Source organism: Excalfactoria chinensis, chromosome 13, assembly GCF_039878825.1.
Source record: "Excalfactoria chinensis isolate bCotChi1 chromosome 13, bCotChi1.hap2, whole genome shotgun sequence".
Lineage (NCBI taxonomy): Eukaryota > Metazoa > Chordata > Aves > Galliformes > Phasianidae > Excalfactoria > Excalfactoria chinensis.
The window spans coordinates 14536969-14564888 of NC_092837.1; the positions used below are offsets into that span (position 1 = coordinate 14536969).

Consider the following 27920-nt stretch of genomic DNA (forward strand, 5'->3'; position numbering starts at 1 on the left):
CTGAATAAAACGCAGCTGCCAAAATGAAATCAAAGCACACATCCGAGTACAGCCCGGTGCACTGAATATCAAGTGTACCGATGTGAGGTTGTGTTGGTTTGGAAATATTGTATTAAAAGGAATAGCTGATCACTGCTACCTGCCAACAAAAATACATGGAATACATTAAGCTTTGCTTTTAAATGCACAAAAGATGGGAAATTCAGAGTATTTTTCTTGGTCACAGTTCAGCACAAACACATCACAATGGCCAACTGTTGCACAGGGATGGAGAGAAAGCAATGTTTGGTTGCTTCCTCTTCGTTTTGTTTCAACTCCATTTAATGGAAGCAGTTTGCCTGCTTAAGATAGCAGGATCACAGCTGAAGGAACACGGAGATCTCAGCTGCACATACCCGGAAGCACACAGACAGACATACAGCTGCTCACTGGATTCTCTACGTGGATTTCCTCCTTAGTCTTTCCTTTGTTTCCTACGATGATGTCTAGAATAAAACAACTCAGCATGTAGGAGACAGGTAGTGTCTCCTATCAAAGGGAAGTGAAGACAAGGATAATTATTTTGTACAATAAATGCATGTTCTCATACATAAAATCCTCTAATCTAGGGAATCAACAGATTGATCCCGCCTATTGAAGACCAAAGAGGCATTTCACTGATCAAAGGATGCAGCTCTTCCTACTTCAGACTGTAACATTTGTCACAATTCAAAGTATTTCAAAGCCTGAAGCCATACAGCGGGTACAAACATCCACAGAACCCAGGGAAATCCAGTTCGGAGGATTTCTGAGTGCATTTCTGATAGCAACTCTTTCTTTCCACCACATCCTTTCAGAGAGACGTTGCCTTGGTTTGATATGCAAAGGGACTGATGTGATCAACTGTTAACTCTGTGAGCTCAAGCCATTTGGCCTCCCCTGCATGCAGCCCAGGGGAGAGCCCTGCGGCCCAACCCCTCCACTGCTCCTTGACTTGTTATACATGGGAGCTCTAATCCCGGTGTCTGCCAAGAAAGGAGCACTTCTGCACTTCCCAGAGGTGAGCTGTGCAGGAAGGTGCCGCGATGGCTGAGTGTTCCCCATGCAGCCGGGCTGTGGTGGCTACAAGGAGCTTCTAAGGGCTGCTCCTCTGCATTTCAAGAGGTGTCGAGGCAGGGGACTGCTGGCAAGAGAAAGATGTATTAAATGGCATTATGAGTTGAACATGCAGGACGCCTCCCTCCTGCAAGGACATGGCCACCACTCAGCCAAGGAGAACGTGGGGGGAAAAGCCGGGTCCTTCCCAGCAGCAGCCTTGTCCGAATCAAAAGCACTCGGGCAGCCCAGGCTGCAACCACAGCACCTGCTCAAGCAGTCCCCAATTTGTCAAATGCAGCCAGAAATAAACGTCCCTCTTACAACAGGACAGTGTATTCTGGCTTTCATGGTGCTGGTGCATCTGGCCACATTAGTTCACACTGTTGCCAGGGGAGAGGAACAAGACTGACAGGTTTTCCTTAAAAGAACCATAAAAAGGCACAGCCATGGAGCAGCCTCCAGTAGGGCTGCCCAATTCCCATGTGCCCAGTCCTCCCAGTTTCTATTTTCAGTGAGCAGTAAATAAAAGAGAATCTGAACCCCGGCGTGCACGAGCTCACAAACCCAGCACGACTGAATTAAGGACGTTGCCATCAGAGAAGACACAAACCTTTCTACTCCTGCTCCTTCCCACCGTCCTAAACGAGATCTGACTACGACTGTCCAAAGCCCAGAGCGGAAATCTCAGCTCTGATGTATTTAAACGGCAGTTATTGCTGCAGGAGTTTCTTCTTGCCACTGTGCACAGCAACACAGGTTCATGCAACAGCAGGACAAACATATTGCCTTATGAAATAAAGCAAGAAAGACAGCCCCGCTTTCAGGAAGAAGATTCGTGCAGCCACTTAAAACACTCCGGATGTTTGAGGTGAGCTCTGCGGCCTTGTTCAGCTCGGGGTACTTTGGAGGATTGCTCACAGAGCGTGTTTCAGGGCAGGGTGACTTCAACAATGTAATTAAAACTGCTGATTTAAATGAGCAAGAAACCCTGCACGTTGATCGCATTGCAGCGCGCAGCTCCTAGACATTCCCCTCAAAAACAGTTGATTCACTTTGATTCCTGCCATTTGATACTATTCAACAACTAGCAGCACGCACCGGAGCAACGCGTCTGTGAGCAATCACAGCTTAACGTTCTGTTGATACACAAGCATATTCTTAATAGCTTTTTTTTTTCCTAGAGGAATTCATTTTTACTTATTGTTTGTATTAAGTTGCATTTGGGAACTAAAGCTCAATTAAAAATAGTAATAATTTTATATTTAAGTGATTTTCAGCCCTTTTTTTCTCTCCTTGATGCCTATGGATAAGAAAAGCTTACCCAGACAGGTGCATGTTGCACACTCACACACAGAACCACACCTTCCAGCTCCTCCAGCTCTACCCCTTGGCCCATCCCACTCCCTGCTTCCCCATGCAGGGAAGGAAGGCTTTCCTCGTAATTAACACCTCTGCTCACAGTGCAAACTCCCCGCTTTGGACGTGCAGAAAAGGCCAGACCCGCTGCAGGAGGAAGAATCCAGCCAACTCTCCCCCCACATCCCATCTGCATCCTTCACACCTCACACAAAGCCCAGCTGCTGGGTCTGCTCCACATATCCAGGAGCCACCGATGCAGGGAAGCCCCCTGCAGCCCTGTACCAATGAGCACCTGGCAGGAGCTGGGTGCCAGCACGCCGGGTACATGGCAGCTCCCCGAGCTCTTAGCGACGCATCAGCATTCGTCACACACGGATGTGTCCTGTCTGTCTTGAAAGTTGCTTAAAGTGACACCGAGGAAGGATTTAATTTATAGCCCCACTCTTTTAATCTTGGTCAGCCAGATTTTTTCAGACATCCGTTTATTTCTCCTTATAATATATTAGATGGAGTAACCGCACCGGAGCCAGCTGCAAGACAGCAACTCACTCTCAGGGGTTCTGCTGACATTTATAAACTGATCTTATTTCTCTTGTGTGTTTTATGTTATCAGCTAAACCTGTCGGCTTAAATTATTGCCTTGTAACCAAATCACAGTTATCTATTATTCTGTTATGTGTACGTTTCTGAAGCTCTGCACCTATATCAAGTTCTGCAGGGGCTGAAAACAAGACTATAAGCAAATAAACAAATGGAAAACATAACACACTTCCATCACATGCGCTGCTAAGGGAAGAATCGGGCACAGTATATGCAGAGTACCTGAAAGCAGAGGGCTGCTGTGCTGAAGATCTGTCACATAGCAATACCCAGGTAAGCTCATCCCTCTATCCCCAGACAAGGATGAAGTGTCAGCTGCATTTCCTCTCTGAACAAGAAAGGTGCAATCCTGCCCAGCACCCTTCCAGTGCACTGCTCTGTGTGGGGCTGGCCACACTGGCCTCTGGTTTTGCACCTCTGCACAGGGACAAGGCACAGCCAGATTCAAACAACGATAAGCAGGAATGACAAATAACAGGGAAAGTTCTGCAGCACATGTATATAAATGAACCTCACACAGCAATCTGTAACCTATCCCTGAGCTTCCCCACCTCCAACAGAGCAGCACCCCGTGGACCTGCCCAGCAGTAGCAGCTCTGCTCCATTCCCACATCAGGCAGCTGCTCTGGGATGGCTTCTGCAGGAAGGAGCGGGGAGCTCAGCTCCTCCCTTCTGCCTGCTCTCCTCCCAAGCAAGTATCCTCATTTACCACTAGAGAAGAAAGAGAGTGAAAACAAACCACCAAGTCAGTGGCTGGCTCCGCAGTTCTTAGAAATCACCTTGGTGTCTCAGAGACTGCCAGATAGCATCTACCTTTCTTTGCTCTTTGTTTCTTTCAGCGCAGAGGAGTGAGGGGATGGAACTTTCTGATACAGGCAACAAAAGGATCCACAAATCGATGCCTGAACATTCCCAGCAAAGCAAACCAGCACCGCTGCAATTGTGAAAATAATAAGGCTGCACAAGGCTGGCAGAAGTTATCTGATAAAAACACCTCCCCCCCTTTAAAAATAATGATCAAAAAGCACAAGGAGACAAATCCCCAGAAGCAGAGCAGCTCCCCTCTGCTGTGGTCCAGGAGCCATCAGCACCATGGCAGGCGTGGAGGAGATGCTGAGGAATTCTGGCAGCCTCTGAAGTGCTGTAAGCAGCCAGCAGCAGCACCAGGATCAGCCCTGGACATTGACCAGCCCCAGGACACTGACCAGCCCCAATGCAGCTCAGGTCAGAAACAACCACAGCCTCTTTGGTGCAACGGGAAGGGGACGGAGCCCAGGCAGCAGCTGGAGATAGTTCTGCCCAGGCAATACAATGACATCTGTCCAGCACTTCCCAGCTGCATGCTCTGCTGTGTGCTCTGCCTGCTGAGCAGGTGGGGCTTCACACGAGAAGCCCTGTGAGCACGGTGCTGTCAGTCTGCTTGCCAGGCTGAGTGCTGTGCTCAGAGAAAAGCAGACGGAACCTTACTCTGGAGTGGTTTGGAGCATGCTTCAGCTCCAGACTCACTGGTTAGCAGCGGTGAGCACAGAGGCAGCCTGAGTTTTCTTGAGGCTGAGTCATAGCACTCCTTGGGCTGCTTGTTATTTCAAAACAGAACATTTTTACATAGAAAAAGGAAAAGAAGAGGTGTAGCAGGCACAGGTCAAGAAGAGATGGATTACTGATGGGAAGAGAAAGCACAGAGCCTGAATCTCATTTTGCTATTTTCTGCCCTTCACTTTTTCTGCTTGCGGCCTTTTACATTAGTTTGCTGTCCAGCACTCGCAGGTCCTCCCAGTTCAGTGCCACCTGAAAAGGAAATTAATACACTACAGGTCACCTCCTGGGGGGAGGCCCAGCAGCACCAGCCCCCAAAGCTCTCCACAGGGCTCGAGTGCTGCTGTATTTAAGTAGAGAGGAAACTCCCTTTTATAATTACTGCATGCCTACAATGTTCACAACCTATTTCTTACAGAAATGCTTGTGGCATCTGCAGAGTTCACATCCCTTCCAGGGCTGCCCGGATGGCTGATGGGCTGCTTCTGTCTGCAAAAGTCCTCACAGCATCAAGCTGCTCCCATCACCATTATTTTGTATTATTATGGCACCTGGGAGACCTCAGTATGAACAAAGAACCCGCTGTGCAAAGTACCTACAAGGACAGAGAGACATCACTTGCTGGGATTACAGAGGAAACCACGAAAGAATAGCTTTGTCCTTATGGCACGTGCAAGCAGCAAATACAAACTGTTTCTCACAACCACTGCTATGAGCTCACATTACTGCTGAAGAAGGCTACAAAGCTCACAAATCTCGGATATTCAGCCTCTTCTTCCTAAAGATGAACAAAACTAAATTGCTGTGTTCTTCTAAACGGGGCAAACATAGGATTCATGCACTGTTCTGGGCATCAACACCCCACAGACTGTTGCAAGTGGGGCACTGCATCCCCTCATGCTTACCAGCTCTCAGCAGCAACTCATACCGCATCCCCCAGGAACGAACTGCTGGATTATCAAGAGGCTGAAGAAACAGTTAAAAAACAGAACATACAAAAAAAAACCAACCACCAAACCACCACCAACAACAAAAACCCAACAAGGATGTTTCACATAAAAGACTTAGTTGGTCCATTTATCTGACAAATCCTTTCTATAATACTCCAAGCTACTCTAATAAACACCCTGCAATTCAGCCTGTCAAAACGGTGATGTCTAAATACAGAATCTTCCCCAGCACTGATTGTGCTCCACTCCAAGCAGGGATGGAGCCATCTGAACCTGTTCCCAGATCAACTCCCAGTGCTGCTGCTGGCAGCAAAGCCACCCCCAAGGAAAGCCCCAGAACTCCACTGACACAACCCAAAGCTCCACCATCTCTGCCTTTGCCCAGGCACCTTTTGTGTCCCAAAGGAATAAACCTGCTTTCTGCTGAACTTGAGTCACACTCCTCAGGGCATGGGAAAAAAAAAAAGCCATTTTCTATTCCAGTTTCTCATTCAGTGAGTCACAAGTCACTTACTGGTGCTTGTTGGGATTCTGCCTTCCTGCAGCTGGTGCCACAAAGTGCCCTGCACGGATTTGGAGTGCTCCGGGCTCCATAAAGCCAAGGTTATGGGGGGCTGAGTGCCCACAGCAAACCCTGGGAGGACTTAATCTTTTTTGTATCATACGATTTTAATGTCAACAGCTTGCTTGCTGCAGTAATGATGATGTCTTTAAACACCATCCGTCAGGCCTACCGCTCCAACGCGTGTTTATTTGGAAAAGGTTTCAAAGCTCCTCCTTTGTTCTAGTGCAGGGAGGTCTTCTCTGTAATTTGTTTCCCTCACCATATATAATGAAAATGTTTTTAAAACGTCTTCAGAATCCAATCCCTCCTTCTGGGAATTGATCTGCAGCTGAAGGAGAACAAAGGCTCGCAAGGAAGGTGCTTTCCAACAGGTAACACTTGGTCAGACATGTGAAAGCATCGGTTACATTTGGACACTCGGCTGGACCACTGCTTACGACTGCCAATTTAAGCTGAGCCAGCGCTCTCCCACTGCACCAGTATTTGTGCTCTCTGAATTGGAAGCACGCACTGAGAGCTGGGTTATTCAGGCCCGCTGTGCCTTGCGAGCGCTGGGCTGCAGCTCCTGCCAAACCCACCTGCTGCCTTGGCCAGGAGAGCAAAAAGAGCCAGCTGCCAGCCCGAAAACCCAGCAGAACTCAAACACCTTGCAGCAGGAGTTACTGCAGAGGACAAGAGCCGGCAGGCAGGCGTGGGGCAGGGAACAGCACGTCTGCCACTCCATGGGATGCTCAGATAGAGAGCGATGGCAGCGAAGGCGGATGCTAGCGAGGAAGGCTCTCGGGGAAGGAGTGCTGGGAGTGCTCAGGGAGGACATATGGTGCCACTCTGATGGGAGGCACTGCTGTAGCATCTGTTGATGTATCTGCTGCTGCCGCTGCCAACACAGAAGAGCTTCAAATGGCAAAGAGGCTCCTTGCAACAAGTGCTGCTGCCCTTCCACCTCCCTTTCTGCAAAGGATTCTCTCGCTTGCACTACAACAGCAGATAATACACCAGGAAGAAAAAAGAAAACAAAAAAGCAATAGCATGAAGGCAGCACGCTGGCAAAAACATATGGTCTCACTTTATAAGCAAAACCTTCTCCCCAGCTTTGAGCCAGCCATTTCTTACACTGCCCCACAGCCCTGCTTACAGCATGATGCATGTGGCTTAGCAATTCAATACAAAGCACTCCATTTATTTTCTGTGCTCATATCAGGCTCGATTCTGTGAAGTGCAGCAGTACAGAGAGCACTTGGCTCCAAAGCTCCGGGCAGCAGGAAGAAAGCAGGGATCGGAGGTCCCAGCCACATCAGGCTCATTTTGGCTATCCAGCTGTATGCACACTTTGCTGACCTGCGTCTCACCGTGCCACCAAGCCAACATCAAGCAGACCCGTGATTTACAACAGCCAGGCATAAACCCTCGCCAGCTCACTGTGTTATTTATTCCTAAACTACCTCATAATGTCACCGCAACCTGTTCAATAACTGTCATCCCACAGGTGTATTTGTAATACTCAAAAGCCCATCTGGGATGCTGCGCGCTTATCTACATTCAGAGAACAACGCAGAACGTAGGCGGAGGAGGACAGCGGGGATGACCAGGAGAACAGAGAATCTATAGAAGGAACTGAGGAAGATATTTATCCTGCCTAATTTTAGGAATCTGGTAGATACATTTTTCTGAGTCAGGCACCATCGGCTTCTTTATTGTGCACGACGTTAGCACCTCCAAAACATCACCAGACATGGCCGTCCTCATTATCTGTCCTAGAGAGGGAAAAGTCACTCTCAAAGAGCCTCTCCTCTCTGCAGAGAGCACTGAGATGACCACGCACAGAAAACTGCCCTGAGACAACCTGGCAATGAATGGAAAGGAGCAGTTGCTCCCTTAGATCACAGAACTGTTTGAGTTAGAAGGGACCTTTAAAGGTCATCAAGTCCAACTCCCCTGCAATGAACAGGGGCAACTCCAACTAATCAGGTTGCTCAGAGCCTCATTCAGCCTGAGTTGGAGTGTATCCAGGGACAGGGCATCCGCCCCATCTCTGGACAGATGACAATGTGCACTGCAGACAAGCTGTGAGCTGTGCCATATTGACAGCACCTCATGGACCTTCCACATGATGGCAAACTCCACAGCTTGCTGCGGCACAGCCAGCACTACTGTGGGATGACCAGGGCCATGGCCAAGCAGAACACTGGCACCCACTCTTGGAAGGAATAATCCAGCAGGACCAGCACCAGTGTGAGAAGCAGGGACCTGAGCCAGGCCATGCTGAATCTGTGATATGAAATGAGAAACTGAAGCCTAAGATTCAGGGAGAGGAGCAGGGGCAAAAAGAAACCAATAGAAGAATCCCACCCTGTTTTCCAAGGGGAAGCTTCAGCAGGGGTCTTCATGACCAGCTTTAAGTTGTGTCTGTTCCTGTGCTCACCTTCTGTGTAAATAAAGCAGTCAAGGCTGAAACTGAAAAGACAGACACAAACCACAGAGGAAAAGTCCTTCCCCTGCGTGGCTCCAGCTATCCCTGGGAGCACTTCAGGATGTGCTGTAGGGCTGGCAGAGCGTGCTGCTTAATGCCTGGGATTGCATCTCTGTGAGATGTGTGTCAGCTGGCCCACCTCACACTGCACAGCGTGGTCATGTTACATCCCAGCACCGCTTCCACCAGGCCTACAGCATCCACCAGAGCCAAGAGAGAGTGCAGGTCTGCAGACAGTTGGACAACATTTCCCCTGCTAAGCGCTGGAAGGTGCCTGATCCGAAGTGCCTGGCTGTGAGACGAGCAGAACGCACTGAGCACAACGTCTGCCAGCTCTGCTGCCAAGCCACAGTGAGAATGAATTTGAATAATAAAAGCTGGAATAAGAAGATGCCTTGGAGAGCATGTTGGTATAGCGCTTTCCTAAGCTTCAATTTAAAGCCTCATTTCTACAGCTAATGCAGTCGTAAGGGACATTAGCCTAATTTTTGTCAAGAGAACTTGTCAACACTGCAGTATTTAAGACAGGCACTAAGGACTTGTTTTATCTCACAGATAGATCACTGAGAAAGAAAGTAGTTGTGCCATGCTTGGCTCACAGGAAAATAAATAGACATTCTTCCTGGGCCTCACGGGGAGATGCTGGTTTTGTAGGGGGGGGTTTAACAGCATGCACATCAGCGGCCTTGCACTTGGGCCAGTGTGCAGTGCACTCCCTGCAGCAGAAATCAGGTCCAAACCCACAAGAGGAACAGATATGGGAACCCACAGGAATGTACTTCAGACACCCAAAGACATACAAATCCTGTTCCTTTACTTCTATATACGTTACTTAAACATTTCCTGAATGGTCTACTGATGGTGCTCAGTGCTGTAATCACAGAGTGTAACTCCAGGGCTGGAGGTAGAGAACTGGCTTTGTCTCCTCAGCTGCTTAAGGAGGAAGTTAAAATGGAAATTGCCTGTCCTGATTTTGGGAGATGCTCCATGAGTCAGCAGAAAGAGAAGAGGAGCCGTAACCTGTACCATCAGAGGAAGAGAAACATTTGCACGATCCTGCTCCCATCATATCCCTGCTAATACCTTTGGCACCTGTCACAATGCAGCCACCCAGTGATAAAAACTGCAAGAGCCTTAATATATTCTAGCAAGCCAGCCTTTTGTCTGAGCAGGGCTGCTCCCGCTCCAACAGACACATTGCCCTTGACATCCCGGCCCAAACTTTTCCCTTCAGCACCAAACAGGAGCTTTCTGAAAGAGTTAACACACTCGATGTGCACTCGTGTGCACTATTGCCAGTTTCATGCTTTCTATCCACCAGCTTCCAAGCTGCATTTGCAACAAGTCCAAGAGAATAATGTTGGGGTCAAGGCAAAAAAGCTCATGTGAGACTTGCAGCTTCCTCAGCGCAAAGACAAAATACCTTTTCATTTTCAGGAGTGTGATCTGGGGCTGCAGGCTGACAGGCAGGAGGACAGCTCTGCTCTGCTACAGATTCTGTGCTCGCAGAAGAGCTAAATCATTACGATGGCCAGAAACGTCCCTTGGGAAGGAAATCCTCTCAAAGATAAATCAATAACTCAGTGTAATTTTAGCATGCAGCCAGGAGAATTTACATTGCCAGGAAGGCTGAGAGCTCTGTCACGGAGACGGAGCTGCAGCAGAACCAAGTGCCCTGCAGTGCTTCCCCGGGTGAGAACGCAGGCTCTGGGTCCTGAGCACAGCACAGAAGCTGCACAAGCAGCCTGGACTCCGGCGTGCTGGCACTGCTGTGGTCTCAGAAGGACACAGCAGCAGGCAAGGTTGTGACACAACTTAAGTACCCTGTAAGGAACCTACCTGCATCCCAGCTGCCCCCCTCCTCAGCCACGGCGCAGCTGGCAGATGCTCTTGTGTCTCAGGGGTAGAAAGCACACAAACACAAAGCAGGATGTAAAAACAGAGCTCAGGGGAAGCATCACAGCCACTGCCTTTACCCCCTGGCTGGGGGCTGCAGGGGCTCCTACCCGCAAGAGCATCTGCAAAATAAGGCGAGACAGTGATGCGCTGCAGAACATGCTGTGATTAATGAGACTGCAATTTACGTAATTATATTAATGCAAAGTACACTTGGACCAATAAGTTCAAGGAAACTAATGACACTTTACAGTGCGGTTCAACACCACGCAGTAACTCTGGCAAAAAGAGGAGAAGGGGAAAAAAAAAGTACCCTAATTATTCAGTAGTTCTCACAGATTCTCAGGGTCAGCTTGGAGGAGAAAGTGGCCTGAATTATATTTTCGTTTCCAGAACATCAACAGAATCGTTAAGTAAGTTCCAGCAGCAAGGTCGAAGCCTGCCCATAGTTATGCATGCCGGCCCCTCCTGCCTGCCAGCTCCAGCACACTGTCACCAGGAAGGTGTCAGGCTGACGGTGTCCTCTGTGAGCAGGTCTGAAACACACACACCCTGCCATGTTCCTCTGGCGATGTGGCCACTGCCATCTTTTCCCTCTGGTTCCCAGCACAGAGGGATAAATTATAACAAGTTCCCAAGGAGATAGAACTGGTCTCTGTGAAGTGCAGGACTTGAACCTTACTGAAGATGAGCTTGATGAGCAAACACTCCAGTCTATTCAGCAGCAATTTACTGTATATCCATGCCACCTACATACTGCACATCGCTGTAACCAAACCACCTGGCAGACGTGCAGCCTGTGCTGCTGAAGCACTGAGGTCCTGGGATACCCACAAGTGCCTGGGGAGCCCTGGAGCAGGACGGCTCAGCTCCCTGCTTTGTTTGAGGATGCATTTACACGTGCCATTCCACCTCCTTCAGTCCCATCAGGCTCCCCCAACAGATATGCCCACACCACCTAAGTGCTGACACATTCCAAGTGCCTCTGTCTGCAAATGTGGTTTTACAGGAGCTCCAGATGTGTCTCTGTTTCCACGCTATTTCAGCAAGTCTTGGACTTTGCACCTCTGAAATGCCAAGGGCTGTCAGCAGAGCTGATCCAAAGGATTCACACCAGCATCGATCCAAAGAGCTGCAGATGCCATTTATCATCCCAAACTGAAGCGTGACATTCTTTAGGCTCTCGCAGTGCACAACATTACGCTGCACAAGAAGCAGCAGCAAAGCAATGCTATAATGGCAACATGAGACCACACAAACACACCTCCACGCTCAGCACAAAACCAAACCCAATGGCAAAACCTGAGGCAGATGGTCACGTTCAGAGGTTAAGCGCTCCAAGACCACACTCTCATGCTACAAGCAGGTAAAGCTCTCCAGCCAGCCACCAGCAACAGCAGCATCATGAAATCTGCAAAAAGCCAACTCAGGGATGACCGGGAAGACACGTATAAAGTCATCTGTCACACGGCAATTTGTGTGCACCCAAATGTCCTGCAACCAAATTAGAAATCAATAGCAAGAAGCAGAAACCCTCAACCACGCAGTAAAATACAAAGAACGCTTGTAACATCGATTTTTTTTTTAAAGTGTCTAAGAGAAGACAGTTGCAAAAGAGCCTGAGAAAGAAAAGCAAAATGCCTGAGTTGAAGCCCTTTTTCTTAAGAAGACATTAATAACGGATTTTCAATGCAAGAAGAAAAACTGAAACCCACACCAAATTCTCCTGGTAATAACAGCTTTCTGCAAAGCCCAGCTATTAACGTAACGGGGACGTCCATCAATCAAGCACACAGAAAGTACTTCGAGAGCTAAAAAAGGAGCAAGCAAACATCTGCTTTTGGCAACTTAAATTTCGTCCTTAAATGCGAGGAACATAATAAATCATCGCAAAGTTGGAACTGAACTCATTTCCTTCCACCCTGGACAGCTAAGTGCTGAGCACGGGAGCAAAGGCACACGCACACAGCAGTGCTGTGATTTGTGCCTGACAGAGAACTGGAGAAATAGGCATGATTTCATCTGTAGGCCGAGTAACGCTTGAAAAACACCTGTGCAGTTCTCAGCACCAACACAATGAGCTGCCAGCAACAAATGAGAGGCACACAGTGAGGTGGCAGTGAGTGGCTCTCATAGCTAGCAGCTCCAGGTACCGCCTTGTTGTACTTCAGGAAGCTCCCAGGAACTCTTCTCCGCTTCCAGACATCCCAAACCTGTCCAAGGCTCCGTTCACACGCTGAAACAATGTCAAGGTGGGATGAAAAGGCAGCCAGGCTCGCTCCAAGATGACAGTCACAGCCCTCCTCCTGCCAGCTCCATTTCCTGCACAGTCCCCACTGGAAGCTGCAGCGATTAGAACAGAAATGCTGGCACCAAAGGCCTTCGTGCTCACATCTCACAGCGCTCCACGTCTCAGCCCCATCCTCGCAGACAAGCACTGCCTGACTGGGGTGTCAGCAGCAAACCTAACAGCGGCTGGATTGACACCCAAAAAAAACAACCAGTTGGTAAAGAAAGTAACTGAGGTGCTCCTGTGCCTCTGATACTTTCTTTAAGCACTGCCAGGTCAAAAGAAGCAGTGGAGCTAATGAGCAGAATTTACTGATTCAACTAGAAGGAGCCGCAGGAATCACTGCAACTAAGTCTCAATGTATTCCGAAGAGTGACACTATAAAGTGACACTGTAGCAATCTGTATTTACCGTCTCCCCGTGCTTTCTGTATCCAAGGTGCTGTGTTACATTTAATAACAGCGTTTCTCCCCAGCTGCCAGTGTTGCAAATCCTGCCCGCCACCTGACAAGATACCAGTTGGGGTTATAGCCTGTCCCCCCAAGTATGAACTATACACTATAAAAGCAGCAGTGACACTCAGCTGAGCACAGACCGTTTCTCATGTGCTGGCTCCACTTTGCTAACCACGATGCAGCAGAACAGCCCTTTTCTCCCTCCTTCACAGGCTGCACCGATGCAGAGAACAGCAGCTGTTGCAGGGGGGCACCTTCAGCTTCGTGTGAGGGTCCTCAGCTCCACTACCTCTGAGATGTGCCCCTCAGTGACTTCGCATCCAGCTCTTAGACCCTGAACGCAGTGTCCTCAATGAGGTCTTCACGGAGAACCTTGTTTTATCTGTTTGTGCACAGTTCTTCAGTCTGAAAGAAAAATCAGCTCTGCACTCAGGCTGTACACGGCAGTGCTGTGGGTTGTGGATGGATGCTTGAGGAAAAAAGATGCTATCATCCAACTGCTGTCTGCATCACCTGCACCGCAAAGCAGCCAAAAGGAATCAGGTAAACCATCTCTAGTCCAATTCAAGTTAAGAAGAAAACAAACACCCACAAAACCACACCATAAATCAGCCTATCAAGTATAGAAGAGACCGAACAGTGGAAACAGACTGCGTTTGACCTAACCTAAGGACTTGTGCTGTAGCAAACGAAGGGGAGTGTACACACAGGCTCCCTGCAGAGCAGTTGTATTAACACCTCTCACCGACACAGCTGGACTTGGAAGAGCCTCAGCTTTTCTTCCTCCCTTCCTGCCAGCAAACAGGGGCATTCCACAGGCAGGGTGAGGTAAGAGCTGTCCTCTCTGCAGCCTCACTGTGCTCACGTTGCAGGACAGGCTCTATCCACTGCAGAATGCAAGCCAGAGTTTTGGAAAAGAGCAGGTGAGGAGAATAAAGCAGGTAGGAAAATGATAAAACGGGGCTCCCGCATTTAATCACCCCTCAATAAAACAGTTCTTTCCATATTTTAACATAGAATCTTCTATTTCTTTCCACTCCTCCTCCTGCCCCTGGGCACCGCTGGCAGGAGGACAAGGCTCACCTCTTTGATCCACCAGCAGTTCCTCACACAGCCCAGGAGCCTGCTGGTTACCTTTGCCTCAAGGACACTTTGCTGGTTCACGTTCAACCCCGTGCTCTCCAGGACACCAGGTCTCTTGCTGTCAAGCTGCCTTAGAGCTGCTTGGCCACCAACCCACACAGGAACAAGGGGTTACTCTCCTCAGGGCAGAGATTCCTTACAGCCCACTTCTTCATCCTCAAAAGGGCAGCAACTCACCAGCCGCTCCTCCCACCTTCATATCACAGTCTGCAAACACCAGCCTTTCAGACCTCACCACCTTATTACAGCTCTCCTTACTGAAGATACCAAATTTCTGATCATTTCTGCATATCAGCAACCACAGAACAGCGAGGCAATTGTAATTAGCAGGCAGCCGGTTAGCACACGAAGCGGTAGCATAATGGATGAAGAACAGGTGGGCTTCGTTTCAAATAAGCAAAGCAGATTATATCAAAAGTAAATGCATCTTAAAATAGGGTCTGGAGGATAATTTACAAGGTGCTTTTGGAAATACCACCAGACAGAACCGGAAAGGTTTCCCGTGGGCTGCGTGACAAGCTCTAGAAATAAAACCTGGTCTGGGGTTAGAATGTAAGTTGTTGGTTAGATCTGTTTATTCACACCCTGCAGTGATGGCACAGACACGCAGCCTAATGTTTTTTCCTTTCACTTTGCAGGATCACAGACACATTCCTGTTATTGCCGTTGCTGCTTCCACGGTCTTTACAACCCTGGGAGATCTCCAGAAGAAGAACAGAAGAAATACCAAGTGACAGACCGCATACATTAATTCAGTATTCAGATAACATCCTGTTGCAAGTGAATGACCCAAGTGAAACTTCCTGCAGTCTGAAGGAGTAGGCAGAAAATCAGGACAGAGAAAAAAGCATCTCTGAATTGAAGGGAGGTATTTTGAAGCAGAGATGCTATCCCTAATTAGAATTTCCAGCACCGCCACGCTTCCTCCTTCCAAAATGTAAATACGTAATAAAAAATTAAACTTGAATTTAGTTTTATGAGAGTTCTTGCAATAAATGGGAATTAGTTCTACAAAACGTCAAAACACACCCGAGGAGATTACATTTCTTTCCCGAGCTTATGCTGGTAGAGCAGGGCTGGAAAGCACGGATATATATAAATATATATATATAATTTTCAACTCCGAATCTTCCTTGAGATGCTAAAGGAAGCTGTTTCAGTACAGCAGACATTTGTTTCAGCGTGCATTCAAGAAAGAACAAATGCAAAGCAACCTTCCAGACCTCAAGAAACATCAAACGCCCTTTTTAATTTATACCCCAGTCAAATTCATTGCAGATTCCGAAACGAAGAGAGGGCGGAGAGCAAAGAAAACACATTGCTAGATGTGTTGGCAATGACAGCATGATGGATATTTAGACTTTCCCTCGGAAGAGGAAGGCACCTCTTTCAAGCAGCAACGCAGGAGGCAGAGCACCTGGCTCAGGGAATGCCTTGTGGAAAAAGAGAATCTGCTGCTACTGTGACCCCATAGAAATGTATGGAAATGCTACAAAGAATCTGTGCAGCCACATGAGAGTAAGAGCACAGACTGGAGGCAGGAGCTGTGATGGAGCAGGGTGACCGTGTCCTGCAGGAGCCACTTCACTGTGTGCTGCACACCCAGCAGACATCTTCGTGCTACCTAAAGATCAGCTTCATATGAATATCAGTGAGGTCTTCGTGTTCAAACAGGAAGGAACAACCTGAGCAGGATCATAGAAAAAAGTATTTTCTTCCTAACGATGAAAAAGATAACATGAAGTTGTCAAACACACAGCTGGGCCCCAGACCACGTCTGTGTCTTCGGAAAGGGGACTGGGAATGGTCATCCTGGTCATAGGAGAAAGAAGATGCTCAGATGGGAAATAGAGGATTACCAAGGCTGGGTACACTGTCAACATGTTCTCCAGAAGGGAAAACATTTTTCTTCCAAAGCACTCTTACAAGCTTGAAATAAATAGGCAGGCTGTTAGATAAAGACAGAGATAAAAATAGGTCTGTTATTAAATACCTCTTCTTTAATGAGGTTCATCCTTCTAAACAGCCACAGGAAGGTTATTAACGTTATTACAGAAAATACAGCATGCTCACACATTAAAACCAGACTAAGACATTTCTCATCCCCCAGCACACGCTGCAGCATCTCTGTAGCTCACAGGTTCACAGCAGCCTTGGTTTGGATGAAAAAGAAGATGAGAGGAATGAGAGATCTGCCTGGTAAGAGATCCCCAGCAAACAATGCCAATACAGCCATGCGAATGATTCCTGCTGCCTACATCCACCACCACACAGCTGATATACTTACTCTGATATACTTACTAATGCTATAACGCCAGCCAGAGCATCACCAAAGCTAACTCCGAAAATACTTTGAACAAAAATGCAGCCCAGCTTCTTATCATTGCACAAGAAAAGCCACTTTTCTCTACAGCTCCATCGCTCACACTGTGACTGCTCCGAACCAACCACTAACACACTGTGGGGGCAATGGGCTCACACAAGCAGCCAGCCGGAGTCACCAGCTTGTCTCATGTGAAAACACATCAGTACATATTTCCTCCAGCTCTGTTTGGTATCTGAACTATTGGCTGTGACAGAGAAACTGACCAACTTTTATCTGCACTCGGGGAAAAAAAATGGGCTCCCAGTTCATTTCTCTGAACCTGACACCATCACGGACGTGCTGCTGAGAACAATGGCTGCAGAACTTCTCAGGTCACGGAGACACAGGTGAGAAACGAGGGGAAAACACTCCGAGCCGGGTCAGTGCCTAGTGGGAAATACAGACCCACAGCTCCATGGGGACACCTGTCAAACTAGAGAAGCAGAACATTTACTTAAATGAGAGTCTTTTTTCTTTCTTTTTTAATGCGCGTGTTCAATTACTGCCCTATAAAGTTCTGTCATTTACTATAGTTTCCTACTTCAGAGCATGAAAGAAAAAGGTTCCGTACCTCAGCAGCTCCAGGAGAAAGTCAGCTTGATGCCCCAGCACACAGTAACGTGGTTGTATTGAGGGTGTTTCAGTTACATGGGATGAAGGTGACCACGCTCCCAGCAATGACTTTTTATGCAAGGAGACAGTGATAGGACAAGGGAGAACAGCCTTAAACCAGGTGAGATGGATAAAAGGCAGTGGAGCAGCTAGTGGTCATAACTCCAACTCCAGGCTCTGAATGTTTGCAGTTGCTCTCAGGACTGCCTGGTCTTTCCCATTGGCTGTAACCAGCAATGCCTGCTGCTGGCCAGAGCAGATGGTAACAACTCGACAGTTGAGATTTCTTCCCTTCTCCACATCAGTTATAAATGTCGATTTTTGTTCATTCTAAAGAACTGGGGAAGAAGCATTTCGTCCAGTAAAAATGAGGTTTATGCATGTCAGGCTTTACTAAACCAAGCAGAGCCCTGCAGCTTACTGACTTTTTCACAGCCCTCTCTCGCCAGGGCTGACACAGACATTTCAGAGACCTGCCCACAACTGCTTGAGGCAGGTCTGGGTCACACCAAAGCCAAAGATTTGGACAGATTCATTAATTCAGCAAAGCAATTAGCAGGAGCCAGGCAGCCTGCTGAGCGGTACAAGTAAGATGTCCAGCCGGACACCGCCTCCTGTCACCCAGCCAGGCTGCGGGGAGGTCTGGCACAGGACTCCTGAGCCAGAGGGGTCCCTTTAGACGTGGAGGAGAGTGACAGAGACTGGCAGGGCACTTGGCAGCTCTGTGTGCACAAACCTGCTCCTGTCATCACCTTCTCCTCCCAGCTTTAATAAGCTCTGCCCAGCTTCCAGTAGTGCTGGCTTGTCTGGATGCTGAGATCTCTTGAAAGAAAGACTAGCAATAAAGCTGGACTGAGTTATTCCCCATCCAGAGTCTTCCTTTTTCTAACAGCATCTCAGCAAGTCTTTCAAAGCAACTTCTGAACTTACCTCCCCAGTGTGAATGTTTTCTTTGAGAACCATGTTTCTGTATGCATAAAACTTTGTTTGTGCAGCAAATGACACACAGGAAGACCTGGGACAAATATGAACAGCAAAGATAGCTACTGACAGAGAAAGCAGCCCGAGGACCTTTGGAAGCTGCAGCTGTGGATATTTAAATGCTAAGTGATGTATCATCAGCTCCCCGCTGAACTTAAGATGGTTTCATCTTCACAAAAGCAGCAACAACAGCATGCTCACATCAACTTCTCTCTTGCAGTTTGATCAACAGCAGCAGTCATGGCTTCTTATTTTTTAACTGCAATATAATTAGGCACTTAGGAAAATGACTCTGCACAGTACAGATGCTCCCGAATAACGGCAGGTAGCAGCACGGAGCTCTGCGAGTCAGAAGTTTAACAACAGCTGAAGGTCCAAGGCCAGCCTGGCTCCTGCAGGATATGCTCCATCAGTGCAGATACAAACACCTGTCTCACAGCGCTGACAGAGATCCAGTGCTGCTGCATGTCAGCCACCAGCAAGAGATTTTGCTCTGTTACTCAGGACCAAAGGAAGGTTTCCTCAGTCCCATCACTGGTTCCTCTCAAATGGAAAGCACGCAAGGTAGACTGCAAATATTTTCACATTTGGGGCAGATGAGATTCCCATCTGATCCATCTGGATTTGGAGACTGGACACATTAATTCACAGCTTTAAACTGACAGGCCAGAGAGCTGCCAGCCAGCTCCTGCCATGCTGGGGACTGCAGAAGTGCTGCTGTCACGGAGCTGGACACAGCCCATCTGCAGCTGGAGACCAAGGCTCCCCACCTCGCTGGTCCCCGCGATGGCAAAGGCAGTTAATCCTTTTTCTTCCCTATTAAGTAGTTGCCTTTTCTGCTTCTTCAAAGAATTACACAGCTGTCTAGAATCTCAGCAGAGAGAAACAGCCAAAGAAAAAGGTCGGCTAAGAACAAAAACCTGAGTGGTGGTGACTGCAAGAAGGAAACAGAAAAGCAGCAAAACACTGGAAGCAGCCCAGAAAGACCTCGGCTCCACTCCACTGTCCTGGAGCCAGGGGCAGCTTCTGGAAGCACAGGGCTCAGCACTACATGTGCTTGCACTGTCCCAGGCACTTCCACTTGCCACAGTCAAGACGAGATGCTGGACAGCACAAGCCTGTGGTATAAACCAGCACGGCCCCTCAAAGTTGCACATTAGGTTATCTAATGAAGTGATTCTTTACAGAGTTTGCCATTATATATATATATATATATATATGTTTTTGCAGCAATGCCTTCCCTGAGGAGCAACTGCTGATGCTAATGTCAAGTGGAAAAACTGCTGGTTGGCGATGTGATTAGATAATCAGAGCAACCCAATTTTCAACCATCAGAAGGAGCAGCTCTTTAATAAATAAGGGGGAAACGAGGTGCCCAAATGACAGAAACAGGTAATGCTTTGTAAATGAAGTACTAACGCGCCGTAGGATGTTGTGCTGAGGCCACATGGAAACATGGTATACAAAAATCGATTAGTTTGACACGGAAGAGCAGAACAGCCATGACTGCAATAATCTCAGCACTCGTCATAAGATCATCATCACGGCCACCCCCACAAACAAGGAATGTCTTTAACAAGAACCCCATCCAAATGCTTCCAGTCATCTCTGGCATCCCAAAGACTAAGGATCAGGTTTTGGTTACACCAATCAACAAAGACTGTCTTGAAAAGCAATAGTGTGCTCCTGCATGCTGACAGACTCACCTCCACGCACTCAGAAGAGCTCAGCATAAGAAACAAAAGCAGGTCACTTCTGCTAGGTGTCTCCAGAGAGCTTTGAATTCATAAAGGCACTATTGTCTGGTAAAAGTGCAGTCAGAACAGGAAAGAGAAACTAGAAGAAGCATTGCAAAAATAAAAGTCTGCCTCTGTGATGGAACTTGAGATGGGAAACGACGCAATCAGCAGAGTGAACATTCATTCCAAACCACTGCAGGCCCACTCACTAAAACACAAGCAGCCTGCAAGTTCTGACAGACAGGAACCAAGAACAGAGAGAAAAGCCCTGCAGACACCGTCATCATTTCCTTAGGTGAAACCAAACAAACACTTGGAGGAGCCGGGAGACGTTTGAAGGTGCACGTATCCTTTGTGTCTAGCCCAGCGGTGCCTGGTGTATTATTCAGTACCACGTGCAAAAGAAGCAATGCCTAACAAATGCGTTAAAGGACTCGGTGAAGTTTCACCAACCTTCCGCAGCTTGTCAGCTGCCCGGCCGGCTGGCAGAGGAGACAGCTGATCTCCCTGCTTCCCGATTGCAGGAGGCAGAGCTCTTCGGGTAACTGTCTCTCTGTGTTTGCATCCAGCTACCTCCAGCAGCCTGAAGCGTGCACAAAGCACAAGGTAGAACTCGATCAAAACCCAGCTCACATTTTAGGCAGCAAGGGAACAACTGTACAAAGCAGCATTACATATACAATAACAATTGAATTTTGTGGAGAGATTTGACAGGTTACAGGTTGATGACACTGCTGCAGTCTCGGTGGAAATGTGGTTTGACGCAATTAGCAACCAGGAACAAGAAAAGCAGCAGAAGAAAACTGGCAATACACGTATAAAATTTGAGCAACCGTGGGACCGGACACGAGCATAAAAGCCCTGCACTGAGTTCAGAACAGAAATGAGATGAAATGGGAACGTGATGGGGGCAACGGGACTCTGATCTCCCTTCTACTATTTCAAATTGAAGATCCAGAGCGTGAGTGACATTTGCTCCCTCTGGAAGAGGAGGGCTCAGTTCGCTACACAGATACCAATGGAAGACAGCAGGAGGTCACCCCAGAGCTGTGCAGAGGACAGCAGACTCAGAGTGTTTGGCTGCAGCCTCCCCTGAGCAGTGCTGAGCACACAGCGGGCAGGGCAGCCAGCAGGGCACACAGCTACGGGCACGGGAATCACATCAGGAAACAACTGAGGGTGCAGAGCTGCTGGACCAGTCACAACGCCAACCTGCATCCCTCTGTTATGAGCAGAACACACGGTGCACATAACACGAGCCACACAGCCACCACAAGATTTCACTTCAGCCAAACGTGCAGCAGGCAAAAAATAGGCTGGCGGGAGGTTGTCAAAAAAGACTTCTTTTTTCCCTGTTGTTTCTGACCAAAGCCTGCACACATACCTGGAATGAGGATCTGTCACGAGCAGGCCACCATTTAAGCCTTTTTACAGCAGTAATTGAAATTCTTCCCCTACAGCACTGAATGCTGGCAAGTGCTCTGCTTCCATAAGTCCTTTACTGCACACACCTAACGTGGAATTTCTACAGAAATAAAATGGAACAAAACACCCAAGCAATGGAGAAGGTACTGCTGAACAGAAACAGCAATGACATTTATAATAACTGCAAGTATATCCATATTCTGCTTCAGCAAGGGTGGTAGCGATCTGCCAGTCTGCATACTGAGCAGGGGCAGCACACGCCTTCCATACATAATGGTACAGAAATGAAACCTAAGTACACAGTGCAGCTTTGGTAGACATCTCTGTTACAGAAAGACTTGAATTTGAAAAGTAATCTTGCTCCAACTGGCAGAAATTTCAAGATAAATGGATCCCATATTTATTCTTTCAATAATTAACAGTGAAGACTGAATAGAGTTCTTAGAAACTCAGAGCACTTCATAGAAATTCATTACTACTAAGTCCACCCTTCTGAGGTGCGAAGCCATCACACCTGTGCATACAAGAGGACACCAGTGCACAACCACACAGTGTACAACCACACACCAGTGCACATTAAACACCTTGTCCAAAAGCACAGAGGCAGACTTACTGATCATCTAATTACCAAAGTGTGCACACTCGTGCATTTCCATGTGCTCCAATGGGCTTATCCTCTGCAGAGCCTTGCCCACCGCACAGGTTTTTGCAGTGAAGCAGCGGGCTCAGTTGGCGCCTTCTCACATACATTGTCCCACAAATGTCTAATAAAAGATACCAACTCAAAATAACTGAAGAGATTTTTTTTGTGGGATGCGTTGGTTAAGTTTTGAGGAATAAAAGCTGTGTTTCATTCAGCTAAGGAACAGAAACCCCATTGTTAAGAAGCTGTGTAGTTTTACAGTGACAATTCTTAATCAGATTGCCACTGAGCAGCATTTCATCAGCCCACACTGGAGCGCAGCAGACCTGAAGCACTGCGTGCCAACAAATGCTATAAAATCTGAGTCTTGACAAGCACACAAAGAGGGAAAGGGCTCTGGAGCTGGTGACCGAGACACGTCACCACCTACAACGTGACAGGCAGCCCGCTCCGACCTGCTCTGCTGAACTGAAAGCACTTTAGCAGCCACTCTTGTTGCCGGTCGGTTTGGTGATGGTGGCTTTTCTCTGTATTGGGTCACTGGGTCCGTTCCTCTTTGTCTGAACAGCGGCAAAAGAATACATTGTCATGGGAACAAATAGGTATTTTTAGCTTTCCCGCAAGGCTTCTGTCGGTGGTGTCAGATGAGGTTTCAGAGGGACACTACAATTAGTCACCAGCACGTTACCTGGACGGACAGCTTGCCACCGATGCGTCGGGTAAAACACTTCCAGGTCCTCGGGATCAGCATCATCATCTGTTATTGGCTCTTTCCCGCTGTCATCTTTTATGTCGCTCTCTTCTATTTTTGTAAGGGCAAATTCCTTTTGGACAGAAGAGATTCAGCTCATTAGCAATCACATCTGGCTAATTTAGTGCCGGCTGCGAATACTACATTTTTCCCTCGCCAGCAGATTTTTTTTTTTGACATCCGAGATTCTTTCCACATGGTTAAATTTAGATTTAAAGTATATTAAAGGTTAAACATGCATAACTAGCACGACATTTGTGCTGAACAAAGCAACGCAGCTTATTTCCTATTCCAGTGCAGGCTGCAGGCTTAAAAGATGCTTCTGCAGAGCCTCACCTATCTTACGGCTGGAGCCAGGACTATTATTAGGGTTGTGTAACATTGTAGGACCCTGTTTTCCCTTGCCTAAAAATATGTCAAACTTCAAACTTTTTCAGCTGAAATTTTCCACACTACTGGAACGCCTCAAGCATAGATATATTTTTTTTCTTAAATGCTCTTATTTCAGGCTCGGAGAAGATTTCAACCAAAATAGTTCAGCTATTTCCAAAATAGGACACATGAAAACACACCGACCAGCCCACATGATGAAGACGCAAGCATCCTTCTCTTGGCACACACCAATGCCCTTTCAAACAACAAGGCAGCCATCCGCACACCGCTCACCTTGCAGCTGCTGCACGTGGACACATAGGTGTGGAAACTGATATGGGAGGGACACTGCGTTGTACAAAGGGAAAAACGGGGATGAAAAGCAGGAAAAAAACAATCCTTGTCCCCTCGGGAAAGCTCAGCATTCACTGGAAGGTCTCCCCAGGGAGATGGTGGGAGTCACCACAAACCTCAGAGGACAAAATTACTCAGAGTGCACAGCAAGTACCGGCCTTGTACTATCTGACAGCAGACTATTAAGTGCTCGGGAAGCTGGGCTCTGCTATTCTGGTTTTCACAGGAACAGATAACCCAGTCCGGGCTAATCATCCAGATAGCTCTGTTTCCATTGCAGGGAGCATTATCTGCTTCTGATATTGCCAAGAATGACACCACAGAATAATTTCAAATAACCAGTCTATAGGGAAAGATGGCTCCTAATTGTTGGCAATTAGAATAAGAGTTACAGCCAGCTCACTTTGTGAAGTGTTGCGGTATTAAACCTTACGATATTTTCACAGAGGGAAAGAAAAAAAGGACAAGAGGTTAACTGGAAATCTCAGGCCACGTTCTGCCTTCACTCCTTGGAAAAAAGCTTGCGTGTTTACTGCCAGAATCTGGATGCTTTGCATATAAATATCTATTATCTGGTCGAGGAGAGTGTTTCTGAGCAAGAGAAACAGCAGCCTGAGCTGCACACATCCAATTAGCCATGATAGCGGTAACGCATTAGGATGGTTGACAAATCCACAGAATGTTTTTATCTTGTCTGTCAGAAGGGATCGAAACTTCAGAAACACGCTGCAAAAACAGAGCTTAACTCCTGCTTTCGCTCAGTGCAGCAGAGGCTTGAGATTGTTAAGATGATGAGAAATGGTTAAAGCTCAGTAACAATCATAAACATAAAAAGCCAGATTCTACTGATGAAAATCAATGTTAACATTTTCTGAGCTCAGACTCAACAGGACTGAAATAAATGAGTGAGCGCAGTTATTACTTAGCTTATTTGCACTGCTATATTATTATCCAAGAGGGACTTACCCATACAGTCCATTGTAAATTTACTGACAGGCCCCTGACTGTTGGATCTGTTGAAACACTTAATGGAGATGGCTGATGTTTATGGGCTCTGCTCGAGAGAAGAGCCGTGGCCTAAATGTTCTATATGGGTAAAACGATGTGACTTGGCTCATTTAAATGCAACTGTCATAGTTTGGCCCCACATTGCTTTGCAATACCCCGTGTGTCATTAACATCTCCAGAGTGCTGAAACAAGGCAACACCACACAAGCCTTCGTTTATGCAGAGCGACAAATCGCATCGTTATGCAGAATCCTTTTGGGTTTGTTTTCACAGTTAAAACGGTAAGAAGAAAGACGTTTCCTAAAGGCCAATGGAAATCTCCTCAAGGGTAAAAAATCCTCCTTCCTTTGATCAGTCTGAATCCATTCCAGTAAGCTGAGGACCCTCAGCAGGGACAGCTGAGACAACCTGCAGTTGTTCTCGGAGATGCGACCACCACTGAGCCCATGCAGAAGGAGCACAGGAAAAGGGGATCTGAGAGGCAACTACCTACTGAGCTGATGGGACAGGACATCTTCACATCAGGCTGCTTGCAAGTCAGGCAGGTGGCGCTGGGTGGCTGTCCCAATACTCTTCTCCAGCTTTTTCCTACAGCTGAACTGACTACACTCCACCTCCAGCCTCCTCCCTGCCCTCTCTGCAACAAGATAAATTATCACATCGGTACCTGACTCCACACGGATCCTGGGCCTGCAGAGCATATACTTTAATCTGCCCCTCGCATATGTTCCAGTTAATAGCACAGCCCACACAGCCAACAGACCAGCAAGCTGCAACACATAGGCAGGAGTGAGCATCCAGGGACATGGGAGGCCAGTAATCCCCTATGTGGGTGTTGCTGCAGAAATCAATTTTAAGCCACAGCATAAATTAAGCTAAATAAAAACCCACAGACAAAACCAAACATCCAAACAAACAAACTCCACTCTGCACTGCTACGGAGTCTCCTTCATGCAAGTACGTCCAGGTGACTTCCCAGATTTGATCTTACAGGGCTGGGCACCCGGGCTCAGGAGCAGAATGGGGGTAATTCTGCATTCGTGGGCAAGTGCAAAGGGCAGACAGCTTCCACCCACTGCAACTGCTTCAAAGCACCACAAGCAGCAAAATGCAGACAAGTGAGACGTGAGGACCCAAGAGGGTGCTCTTCTAAACCTGACTCACTTGTAGTGACTCAACGGAGGCACGGCCAGCAGAATAACTGAGGCCATCTCTTCCTGCCACTAGACCACATCATTAGCTCTGGCTGTTTGTATGGATGACAAGTGACACCTAGCAAATGAGAGTTACCCAAGAGCACAGCTCCCTTTGCAAAGCCTTTTGACTGAGCGTCACAGTGGAATTCCTGAGGTCGAAGAAAACAGTCTTAAGAAAGGAGCCCTTCTGGAATGTTGTTACTGATCAGCTGTCGAGGAGGGAAGCAGTGACTGAGCAACTGCTGTCAGACTACGTGACACCACAGCATGACCGAGGGAGGTGTGACCCCAGCAGAGAGGCTGGACAACCCCCTGCAAACCTGGCATCCAGACACTTACGGGAACTCTCTCACTTAGGCTTGACTGGAAAAACACTGCAGGAACCAGCAGGAGCAGGAGGCCGACTTTGGCAGTAGTGCAGAGGAGACCAGCCCAGTGAGACATTGCCACCCACCTGCAAAGCAAAGGAAAACAAACCAAGGACACTTTAGAACAAATTTTTACAGGTTTCAGCATTCTTTACGCAATATTTTTCACCACAGCACAGGTTTAGGAGTGTGAGGTGGCAGGACACTCCAGATCTAGCTGTTAGCCCATCAGGGGGAACACAAAAGCACAGGGTGCTGACTTCACTGCTAATGGAGTTTATGGCAGCTAATGACAAAGTACTCTGTACCGACCCTGCAAGGGCTCACACCTCGTGGAAAATATGAAGAGACTACAGGGAAAAAACAGGATTTGGTTGTGGTCCTGCTACAGTTTGCTTACAACATTTTGTAGAGTTGAACAAGGTTTGCTCAGCAGTTCCTGCAGCACGAGGCCTTCCCTGCCTGCCCTGCCCACTCTGTGCACCAGAGCTGGCTCTGCTCATGCTGCAGAGGGACACGGCTCCCACCCAGCAAGCACACGGGCTGTGGGCAGAAGCAGGCCATGGCCATCTTAGCCCAGAGCTGCAGGTTTATTTACCCATTAGATGCACATTCACGCTCCCAGTGAGCTGCAGCACGAGGCTGAAGCCTGCAGGCAGCCCAGCCTGCCTGTCCTCGCACTGGGTAGGAGAGGGTAGGGAGGCTGCCAGCACATAGGCTGGAGAAGTATTGCCTTTGATTGGCTCTAAATTTACATGCTACTAAATTAAACTAAATGAGGTCTTTTGAAAGAAGATGGGACTGATTAGTTCCGTTCAAGCACTCCTTCATTACTCATCCCTCCATCAAGCCTGCTCCTACTCCTATCCAGGTTTTAAAGAATTGCCTCCCATACATGCAGTCCTAAATATCTTTCCCCCTCTGTTGTCCATCAGGATGGCAGATAACATCACAGTTTTCCTCTCCTTCATGCAACCACCTTCTACTTCCACAAAATCCAAACCAAGCTTTAAGCAGAGCTGTCAGGACCAAATCCATCAGCCTTTTCCTCTGCCAAACTTTCCCTGATGCCAGCAAAGTTTACACCTGAATTGCCACCTGCACAAGCCTGGGCCCATGCAAGCTCCTACTCCGCTCCACCTGGCCTGCTGCATGCATGCAAGCTGGGGAACCACAGGTGCACCTGACCCCAGCTCCTGCCATGGGAGAAGGACAAGGAACAGCAGCTTCTATCTTGGAAGCTCACCAGCCCACAGTGGAATTATTTTTGTAAGGTTCTTCCCCATCCATGAACTCGTGTAGTTGCTTTCTGAGTAGATGTAGCCCAATATCCTTCTCTGATGGTCTCCTCCTCTCTCATAAGGCAAAGAATCACACCAAGGAAGGTGGCAAAGTCAACCTGTGGCCAAAATCCACACTCCTCCCTTAGGATGCTGCCAAATGCAACACGGCTATGACCAAAACCCAGAGAAGCGCCTGTGGGCTCAAACGCTCAGCAGGTGTACGTGTCCTCCCAGCTAACGCCACGCTCAGGACCTCAAACTCAGACTGACCAAGACAAAAAGTTCCCCCCAACTCATATCAGAAGAAACTGGAGGTTTTTAGATAGGAAACGCGTTGTTCTCTTCACATTAGTGGCAATAAATAAAACAAAACAAAACCAATAAATAAATAAATAAAAAAGAGGCGGCGAAGCTGGGATAATAAAAAATAGATGTATGCTGAGCATTTCACCTGCAAGGCTGGAAACAAAAAGAAGAAAAAG

At 47.8% G+C, this 27920-nt stretch overlaps 1 protein-coding gene across 3 annotated transcripts in view; it reads right to left on the bottom strand.

Moving 5' to 3' along the window:
• The window catches only part of SIL1 (SIL1 nucleotide exchange factor), a 54901-nt gene that overhangs the window by 8733 nt on the left and 18248 nt on the right, over positions 1 to 27920 (bottom strand). For all 3 annotated transcript variants that reach the window (XM_072348133.1, XM_072348136.1, XM_072348134.1), the window contains exons 3-4: positions 26127 to 26241; positions 22795 to 22930 (exon numbers count right to left, since the gene is read on the bottom strand). In XM_072348133.1, coding sequence (XP_072204234.1) covers positions 22795 to 22930; positions 26127 to 26241 — 251 coding nt within the window. The remainder of the gene's footprint in view (positions 1 to 22794; positions 22931 to 26126; positions 26242 to 27920) is intronic.